Source organism: Oncorhynchus mykiss, chromosome 21 (assembly GCF_013265735.2).
Source record: "Oncorhynchus mykiss isolate Arlee chromosome 21, USDA_OmykA_1.1, whole genome shotgun sequence".
In the NCBI taxonomy this organism is placed as follows: domain Eukaryota; kingdom Metazoa; phylum Chordata; class Actinopteri; order Salmoniformes; family Salmonidae; genus Oncorhynchus; species Oncorhynchus mykiss.
In genome coordinates, this window is record NC_048585.1 from 64703573 (window position 1) to 64713803 (window position 10231).

At 47.2% G+C, this 10231-nt stretch overlaps 1 protein-coding gene and 1 long non-coding RNA gene across 3 annotated transcripts in view; both read left to right on the top strand.

The window, feature by feature from the left end:
- Window positions 1-1544, top strand: part of LOC110509408 (steroid 17-alpha-hydroxylase/17,20 lyase) — a gene marked incomplete at its 3' end in the record, with an annotated part of 39554 nt that extends 38010 nt beyond the window's left edge. The window contains exons 9-10 of the mRNA XM_036958440.1: window positions 940-1043; window positions 1267-1544. Of these exons, the coding sequence (XP_036814335.1) occupies window positions 940-1043; window positions 1267-1544 (382 nt within the window). The remainder of the gene's footprint in view (window positions 1-939; window positions 1044-1266) is intronic.
- Window positions 1545-6792: 5248 nt separating this feature from the next.
- Window positions 6793-10159, top strand: LOC118942982. 2 transcript variants are annotated; one of them, XR_005038738.1, is made up of 2 exons: window positions 6793-6837; window positions 7323-10159. It is a non-coding gene; the product is annotated as an uncharacterized LOC118942982 (long non-coding RNA). The 2 variants fall into 2 exon arrangements; XR_005038739.1 differs by lacking the exon at window positions 6793-6837 and adding an exon at window positions 6910-6940.
- The last annotated feature ends 72 nt before the right edge of the window (window positions 10160-10231 follow it).

A 10231-nucleotide genomic window follows, 5' to 3' on the forward strand; every position in this document is an offset into this window, starting at 1 on the left:
CACTACAGCACACTACAGCATACTACAGCGTACTATAGCACACTACAGCATACTACAGCATACTACAGCGTACTACAGCACACTACAGCATACTACAGCATACTACAGCGTACTACAGCACACTACAGCATACTACAGCGTACTACAGCACACTACAGGATACTACAGCGTACTACAGCACACTACAGCATACTACAGCATACTACAGCACACTACAGCGTACTACAGCACACTACAGCACACTACAGCATACTACAGCATACTACAGCACACTACAGCACACTACAGCATACTACAGCATACTACAGCACACTACAGCATACTACAGCATACTACAGCACACTACAGCGTACTACAGCGTACTACAGCACACTACAGCATACTACAGCATACTACAGCATACTACAGCGTACTACAGCACACTACAGCACACTACAGCACACTACAGCATACTACAGCATACTACAGCACACTACAGCACACTACAGCACACTACAGCATACTACAGCACACTACAGCACACTATAGGATACTACAGCATACTACAGCACACTACAGCACACTACAGCATACTACAGCATACTACAGCACACTACAGCACACTACAGCACACTACAGCACACTACAGCATACTACAGCATACTACAGCACACTACAGCATACTACAGCACACTACAGCACACTACAGCACACTACAGCATACTACAGCATACTACAGCACACTACAGCATACTACAGCGTACTACAGCGTACTACAGCATACTACAGCATACTACAGCGTACTACAGCGTACTACAGCGTACTAAAGCGATCTAAAGCATACTACATTTTCAAACTATCACATACTATAAAACGTATATTTTCGCATACCCAAAATGCCTATTATGTAGAGTTCAAGTACAGGTTTTTGGACATGGCCAGTCTCTCTTTCCTCCCCAGTATCGGCGGTCATTCCATCTGTAAGGGAAGCCGTGTACTGGTGAACATGTGGGCCATACACCACGACCCGGAACACTGGGACCAGCCAGAGGACTTCAGACCAGGTGAGATAGATCCTAACAGACACATGCTCACACACACGCACGCACGCACACACACGCTCACTCACACGTACACACACACACACACACACACACACCCTCACTCACGCACGCACGCACGCACACAGCCGGTCAGTCGTTTACACGCACGCACACACACACACACACACACACACACACACACACACAGTTGAAAATAACATACCCATCCCTTCTCCCTCCCCAGAGCGTTTCCTAGATGACAAGGGCCTGCGCTTCACTCCTTCCTGTTTCATGCCATTTGGGGCAGGGCCTCGGGTCTGCGTGGGCGAATCACTGGCCAGGCTGGAGCTGTTCCTGTTTGTGAGTGGTCTGCTGCAGAGGTTCAGCTTCAGCCCCGCCCCTGGGGTCTCCCTACCCGACCTGGAGGGGCGCCTAGGGGTGGTGCTACAGCCACTCAGATACACCCTCACTGTTACACCTAGACCAGGCTGGGAGGGGGTGAAGGGGGAGAGGGAGGGGGAGGGGGTGTGGTGGAAGGAGTGAGAGGGAAGGGGGAAAGACTGAGGGGGAGGGACTGAGGGGGAGATACTGAGGGGGGGACTGAGAGGGAGGGGGTGTGGTGGAAGGGTTGAGAGGGAAGGGGGAAAGACTGAGGGGGAGGGGGGAGAGACTGAGATGGGGGAGACTGAGGGGGAGTGGTGGAAGGGTTGAGAGGGAAGGGGGAAAGACTGAGGTGGAGTGACTGAGGGGGAGATACTGAGGGGGTGGGTTAGGGGGAGTGTTGGATGGATTGAGGGGGAAGGGGGAAAGACTGGGGGGAGTGACTGAGAGGGAGGGGGTGAGATACTGAGGGGCTGAGGGGGAGGGGAGAGGGACTGAGGGGGAGGGACTGAGGGTGTGAGATACTGAGAGGCGGGGACTGAGGGTGAGAGGGGAGAGGGGAAGACTGAGGGGAGAGGGGGAGGGAGGGAAGCATGCAATGCATCTGACTCTTGGTCATTCAATGTTTTAATTCAATGTTTTAAATGTACATGTCCATAATCAAATCAATAAATGAAGATCTATCTAACCTAATGACATATGGTTCCATTTAACCATCACAGAGAGTACTGGTGGGAGTTATAGTTTAGATATTTATTATCAGGCAGACGTACAGTATATAGACAGGCTGATTTAGGACACAGACAGACACAGAGGGTTACTCCCTAATCAACAGTGATCTATAGTAACAACTGGTCTGGGAGCAGACTGTAGTAACAACACCTCTGTTAGACAAACCATACCACAGGAGTGGTCATTTTAGTCCCATATTGGCCCTTTGAATCCCAGACCGGCTCTTTAAATCACAGACCGGGTCTTTAAATCCCAGACTGGCCCTTTGAATCCCAGACTGGCCCTTTGAATCCCAGATGGGCCCTTTAAATCACAGACCGGCTCTTTAAATCCCAGACTGGCCCTTTAAATCCCAGACTGGCCCTTTGAATCCCAGACCGGCTCTTTAAATCCCAGACTGGCCCTTTGAATCCCAGACCGGCTCTTTAAATCCCAGACTGGCCCTTTGAATCCCAGACCGGCTCTTTAAATCCCAGACTGGCCCTTTAAATCACAGACCGGCTCTTTAAATCCCAGACTGGCCCTTTGAATCCCAGATTGGCCCTTTGAATCCCAGACTGGCCCTTTGAATCCCAGATGGGCCCTTTAAATCACAGACCGGCTCTTTAAATCCCAGACTGGCCCTTTAAATCCCAGACTGGCCCTTTGAATCCCAGATGGGCCCTTTGAATCACAGACCGGCTCTTTAAATCCCAGACTGGCCCTTTAAATCCCAGACTGGCCCTTTGAATCCCAGATGGGCCCTTTAAATCACAGACCGGCTCTTTAAATTCCAGACTGGCACTTTAAATTCCAGACTGGCCCTTTGAATTCCAGGTGGGCCCTTTAAATCAGAGACCGGTCCTTTAAGTGACTCTGAGAGGGAAATGTGGGCCCGACTGTACTAGCTGGATGATCCTGGTTCTAGACCGGTTGTGTGTCTAGCTAACTGTTTGTGTTCAATAGATCTGGGACAAGACTAGGATGAGGCAGGCTCCGTAAAAACCACAAGGACAGTTTCCATGGAGATATGATACTGTGAACTCCTGGGGAACAACATCATATGTTGTAAACAACAATAACAACAATAATAACAACAAAATCAGAACACCATGTGATATTCATAAAGCATCAGTGTTCCTCATGATCCGCTGTCATCGACTCACATTCCCACAGTCTGGTCACAGAGGACATGCTGGGATCTGTAGTTCCTAAACGAACACTGCTACACTCTCTCCTAGAACTACAGTATGTCTGTATGCCTGGGCATGTCTCTGGGTTTAAACTGTAGAGGAATGGCCCGAATGGAAACCTAATCCCCATAGTGCACTACTTCTGACCAGAGGCCCTAAGAGCCTAAAGTAGTGCACTATGAAGGGAATAGAGTGCTATTTGGGATGCATACCTACTGTATATACTGTATGTGAGTAGGGAGTAACTGGAACATGTTGGCCGAATACTGACTGACTGGCTGGCAGACTAGTTTACTGACTGACCGCAGACTGGTTTACTGACTGACTGGCTGGTAGACTGGTTTACTGACTGGCTGGTTTACTGACTGACTGGCTGCTTTACTGACTGACCGCAGACTAGTTTACTGACTGACCGGCTGGCAGACTAGTTTACCGACTGACTGGCTGGCAGACTAGTTTACTGACTGACCGGCTGGCAGACTAGTTTACTGACTGACCGGCTGGCAGACTAGTTTACTGACTGACTGGCTGGCAGACTAGTTTACTGACTGACCGGCTGGCAGACTGGTATACTGACTGGCTGGTAGACTGGTTTACTGACTGACCGCAGACTAGTTTACTGACTGACCGGCTGGCAGACTGGTATACTGACTGGCTGGTTTACTGACTGACTGGCTTACTGACTGACTGGCTTACTGACTGACTGGTTTACTGACTGACTGGCTGATTTGCTGACTGACTGGCTGGTTTACTGACTGACTGGTTTACTGTTTTTTTTACTGACTGACTAACTGATTGGCTGACGGGTTTACTGACTGACTGGTTTACTGACTGACTGGCTGGCTAACTGGTTTACTGACTGGCTGGCTGGTTTACTGACTGACTGGCTGGCTAACTGGTTTACTGACTGACTGGCTGACTGGTTTACTGACTGACTTGCTGGCTGGCTAACTGGTTTACTGACTGGCTGGCTGGTTTACTGACTGACTGGCTGTCAGGCTAACTGGTTTACTGACTGGCTAACTGACAGGCTGGCTGGCTAACTGGTTGACTGACTGGCTGACCTAGTGACGTCATGGGTGTTCTCTTCAGTACAACTCCCTTTGTTCCTCCATGTTAGAAATACAAAACTCTCCTTCTGTCCAGAGCTTCTAGAGCCAGACGGACGGACACTAGCTAGAAGATCACAGAACCTTGACATGTGATCCCTTGTGTTAGCCATGTTGTTAAATCAGCACAGCACACTGTTAGGAAACAAGACTCAATACTTAATGAACGGTGATCCTTAAATGTGAGTTTTTCCGGCATTAGGATTGTAAATGTCTTGTAGTATATCCATGGCTTGAGGGCAATATGAGCTGTAGTTGAACACAGACACGTTGGTTCTGAGTTCTTCTCTGGTGAACTGCAGCATCTGAAGGTCAAACTGACGAGGGCGAGGTGCTCTGAAACCCTCCGGATATAAACATTTATTCTGGTCTTGCAGAACACTGGACTAGAATCAGTCATGTATATTCTAGTAATCAACAGAGTTCTAGAACATTCCGGTTGACCCTGTCAGTTCTAGAACATTCCTGTTGACCCTGTCAGTTCTAGAACATTCCTGTTGACCCTGTCAGTTCTAGAACATGAACACGATGACAGTCAGATAGATACACTGACAGTATCCCGGTCTGGTCACACTGTCACACTACACTACCCAGAGTTCCACAGCAGGTTTAGTCACATGGTAGTCATGTTATTGCCTTGCTATTGGCTGGTGTTATACACTGTTACTATGGTTACTATAAGACAGACAGAGCTAGTGATGTTAACAGAACTACAGTAGGCCTGTGAAATGGTTGGTGTGTGTGTCCGGGGGGACTGAGGTGACCATTGTGACGCTGAGTTCAAACACAGGCCACACAACATACATTGTTCTGTTCTGACGAGAGAGAGCGAGAGAGAGAGAGAGAGAGAGAGAAGGTTTGGCTTCTCTCCTCTCTTTGTGTTGTAGTGTCTCTCTAGACCAGGTTGTGGTGTCTTTGTGGTGTCTCTCTAGACCAGATTGTAGTGTCTTTGGACCAGGTTGTAGTGTCTCTCTAGACCAGGTTGTAGTGTCTCTCTAGACCAGGTTGTAGTGTCTCTCTAGACCAGGTTGTAGTGTCTCTCTAGACCAGGTTGTAGTGTCTCTCTAGACCAGGTTGTAGTGTCTCTCTAGACCAGGTTGTAGTGTCTCTGTAGTGTCTCTCTAGACGAGGTTGTAGTGTCTCTCTAGACCAGGTTGTAGTGTCTCTCTAGACCGGGTTGTAGTGTCTCTCTAGACCAGGTTGTAGTGTCTCTCTAGACCAGGTTGTAGTGTCTCTGTAGTGTCTCTCTAGACCAGGTTGTAGTGTCTCTCTAGACCAGGTTGTAGTGTCTCTCTAGACCAGGTTGTAGTGTCTCTGTAGTGTCTCTCTAGACCAGGTTGTAGTGTCTCTAGACCAGGTTGTAGTGTCTCTCTAGACCAGGTTGTAGTGTCTCTCTAGACCAGGTTGTAGTGTCTCTCTAGACCAGGTTGTAGTGTCTCTCTAGACCAGGTTGTAGTGTCTCTAGACCAGGTTGTAGTGTCTCTCTAGACCAGGTTGTAGTGTCTCTGTAGACCAGGTTGTAGTGTCTCTCTAGACCAGGTTGTAGTGTCTCTCTAGACCAGGTTGTAGTGTCTCTGTAGTGTCTCTCTAGACCAGGTTGTAGTGTCTCTGTAGTGTCTCTATAGACCAGGTTGTAGTGTCTCTCTAGACCAGGTTGTAGTGTCTCTCTAGACCAGGTTGTAGTGTCTCTCTAGACCAGGTTGTAGTGTCTCTCTAGACCAGGTTGTAGTGTCTCTCTAGACCAGGTTGTAGTGTCTCTCTAGACCAGGTTGTAGTGTCTCTCTAGACCAGGTTGTAGTGTCTCTCTAGACCAGGTTGTAGTGTCTCTATAGACCAGGTTGTAGTGTCTCTCTAGACCAGGTTGTAGTGTCTCTATAGACCAGGTTGTAGTGTCTCTCTAGACCAGGGTGTAGTGTCTCTCTAGATCAGGTTGTAGTGTCTCTCTAGACCAGGTTGTAGTGTCTCTATAGACCAGGTTGTAGTGTCTCTATAGACCAGGTTGTAGTGTCTCTGTAGACCAGGTTGTAGTATCTCTCTAGACCAGGTTGTAGTGTCTCTGTAGACCAGGTTGTAGTGTCTCTCTAGACCAGGTTGTAGTGTCTCTATAGACCAGGTTGTAGTGTCTCTCTAGACCAGGTTGTAGTGTCTCTCTAGACCAGGTTGTAGTGTCTCTCTAGACCAGGTTGTAGTGTCTCTGTAGACCAGGTTGTAGTGTCTCTCTAAACCAGGTTGTCGTGTCTCTAGACCAGGTTGTAGTGTCTCTCTAGACCAGGTTGTAGTGTCTCTCTAGACCAGGTTGTAGTGTCTCTCTAGACCAGGTTGTAGTGTCTCTATAGACCAGGTTGTAGTGTCTCTCTAGACCAGGTTCTAGTGTCTCTCTAGACCAGGTTGTAGTGTCTCTGTAGTGTCTCTCTAGACCAGGTTGTAGTGTCTCTCTAGACCAGGTTGTAGTGTCTCTCTAGACCAGGTTGTAGTGTCTCTCTAGACCAGGTTGTAGTGTCTCTGTAGTGTCTCTCTAGACCAGGTTGTAGTGTCTCTCTAGACCAGGTTGTAGTGTCTCTATAGACCAGGTTGTAGTGTCTCTATAGACCAGGTTGTAGTGTCTCTGTAGTGTCTCTATAGACCAGGTTGTAGTGTCTCTCTAGACCAGGTTGTAGTGTCTCTCTAGACCAGGTTCTAGTGTCTCTCTAGACCAGGTTGTAGAGTCTCTGTAGTGTCTCTCTAGACCAGGTTGTAGTGTCTCTCTAGACCAGGTTGTAGTGTCTCTCTAGACCAGGTTGTAGTGTCTCTAGAGTAGGTTGTAGTGTCTCTCTAGACCAGGTTGTCGTGTCTCTAGACCAGGTTGTAGTGTCTCTCTAGACCAGGTTGTAGTGTCTCTAGAGTAGGTTGTAGTGTTTCTAGACCAGGTTGTCGTGTCTCTAGACCAGGTTGTAGTGTCTCTCTAGACCAGGTTGTAGTGTCTCTCTAGACCAGGTTGTAGTGTCTCTCTAGACCAGGTTGTAGTGTCTCTAGACCAGGTTGTAGTGTCTCTCTAGACCAGGTTGTCGTGTCTCTAGACCAGGTTGTAGAGTCTCTGTAGTGTCTCTCTAGACCAGGTTGTAGTGTCTCTCTAGACCAGGTTGTAGTGTCTCTCTAGACCAGGTTGTAGTGTCTCTCTAGACCAGGTTGTAGTGTCTCTAGACCAGGTCGTAGTGTCTCTATAGACCAGGTTGTAGTGTCTCTAGACCAGGTTGTAGTGTCTCTCTAGACCAGGTTGTAGTGTCTCTCTAGACCAGGTTGTGTAGTGTCTCTCTAGACCAGGTTGTAGTGTCTCTCTAGTGTCTCTCTAGACGAGGTTGTAGTGTCTCTGTAGTGTCTCTCTAGACCAGGTTGTAGTGTCTCTCTAGACCAGGTTGTAGTGTCTCTCTGGACCAGGTTGTAGTGTCGCCTCTAGACCAGGTTGTAGTGTCTCTCTAGACCAGGTTGTAGTGTCTCTGTAGTGTCTCTCTAGACCAGGTTGTAGTGTCTCTCTAGACCAGGTTGTAAAGTAACAGGTCTTTATCTCCAGGATAACTGAAAAATGAACAACACTACGACCAGGTCAGATTAACAACACTACGACCAGGTTATATTAACAACACTATGACCAGGTTAGATTAACAACACTACGACCAGGTTAGATTAACAACACTACGACCAGGTTAGATTAACAACACTACGACCAGGTTATATTAACAACACTACGACCAGGTTAGATTAACAACACTACAACCAGGTTAGATTAACAACACTACGACCAGGTCAGATTAATGACCAGGTTAGATTAACAACACTACGACCAGGTCAGATTAACGACCAGGTTAGATTAACAACACCACGAGCAGGTTATATTAACAACACTACGACCAGGTTAGATTGACAACACTACGACCAAGTTAGATTAACAACACTATGACCAGGTTAGATTAACAACACTACGACCAGGTCAGATTAACGACCAGGTTAGATTAACAACACCACGGCCAGGTTAGATTAACAACACTACGACCAGGTTAGATTAACGACCAAGTTAGCTTAACAACACCACGGCCAGGTTAGATTAACAACACTACAACCAGGTTAGATTACCAACACCACGGCCAGGTTAGATTAACGACCAGGTTAGATTAGCAACACCACGACCAGGTTAGATTAACAACACTACGACCAGGTCAGATTAACAACCAGGTTAGATTAACAACACTACGACCAGGTTATATTAACAACACCACGACCAGGTTAGATAAACAACACCACGGCCAGGTTAGATTAACAACACCACGGCCAGGTTAGATTAACAACACTACGACCAGGTTAGATTGACAACACTACGACCAGGTCAGATTAACAACACTACGACCAGGTTATATTAACAACACTACGACCAGGTTAGATTAACAACACTACGACCAGGTTAGATTAACAACACCACGACCAGGTTAGATTAACAACACTACAGCCAGGTTAGATTAACAACACTATGGCCAGATTAGATTAACGACCAGGTTAGATTAACAACACCACGGCCAGGTTATATTAACAACACTACAACCAGGTTAGATTAACAACACCACGGCCAGGTTAGATTGACAACACTACGACCAGGTTAGATTAACAACACTACGACCAGGTTAGATTAACAACACTACGACCAGGTTAGATTAACGACCAGGTTAGATTAACAACACCACGGCCAGGTTAGATTAACAACACTACGAACAGGTTACATTAACAACACCAAGGCCAGGTTAGATTAACAACACTACGGCCAGGTTAGATTAACGACCAGGTTAGATTAACAACACCACGGCCAGGTTAGATTGACAACACTACGACCAGGTTATATTAACAACACTACGACCAGGTTAGATTAACAACACTACGACCAGGTTAGATTAACAACACCACGAGCAGGTTAGATTAACGACCAGGTTAGATTAGCAACACTACGGCCAGGTTAGATTAACAACACTACGGCCAGGTTAGATTAACGACCAGGTTAGATTAACAACACCACGGCCAGGTTAGATTAACAACACTACGACCAGGTTAGATTAACAACACCACGGCCAGGTTAGATTAACAACACTACGACCAGGTTAGATTAACAACACTACGACCAGGTCAGATTAACAACACTACGACCAGGTCAGATTAACAACACTACGACCAGGTTATATTAACAACACTACGACCAGGTTAGATTAACAACACCACGGCCAGGTTAGATTGACAACACTACGACCAGGTTATATTAACAACACTACGACCAGGTTAGATTAACAACACCACGGCCAGGTTAGATTGACAACACTACGACCAGGTTATATTAACAACACTACGACCAGGTTAGATTAACAACACCACGGCCAGGTTAGATTAACAACACCTCGGCCAGGTTAGATTAACGACCAGGTTAGATTAACAACACTACGACCAGGCACACACAGTCTCAAATGGAACCCTTTTCCACAGCTCCCTATGTGGGTCCTGACCAAAAGTAGTGCACTACGTAGGGGATAGAGTACCATTTGGGTCAGACACAAAATAATCTGCCTCTGTGCTAAACCCATCCACAGAACCAGTGAACCATCTTGACTGTATCTCCTGTAGCTCAGGACAGGAGCTTCATGTTGGGCCCTCCTGGGTCTGATCCACACATCAGAGCTATGTTCAGGATCCCCAGTGTTATGGAACATGACCTAATAAACAGTTTTGCAAAGTTGTTGTTGTGGGGTTTTTTCCGTTCACTTGCATCCCCCCCCCCCGTTTAGGATGAAAACGGTTTAGTCCACTG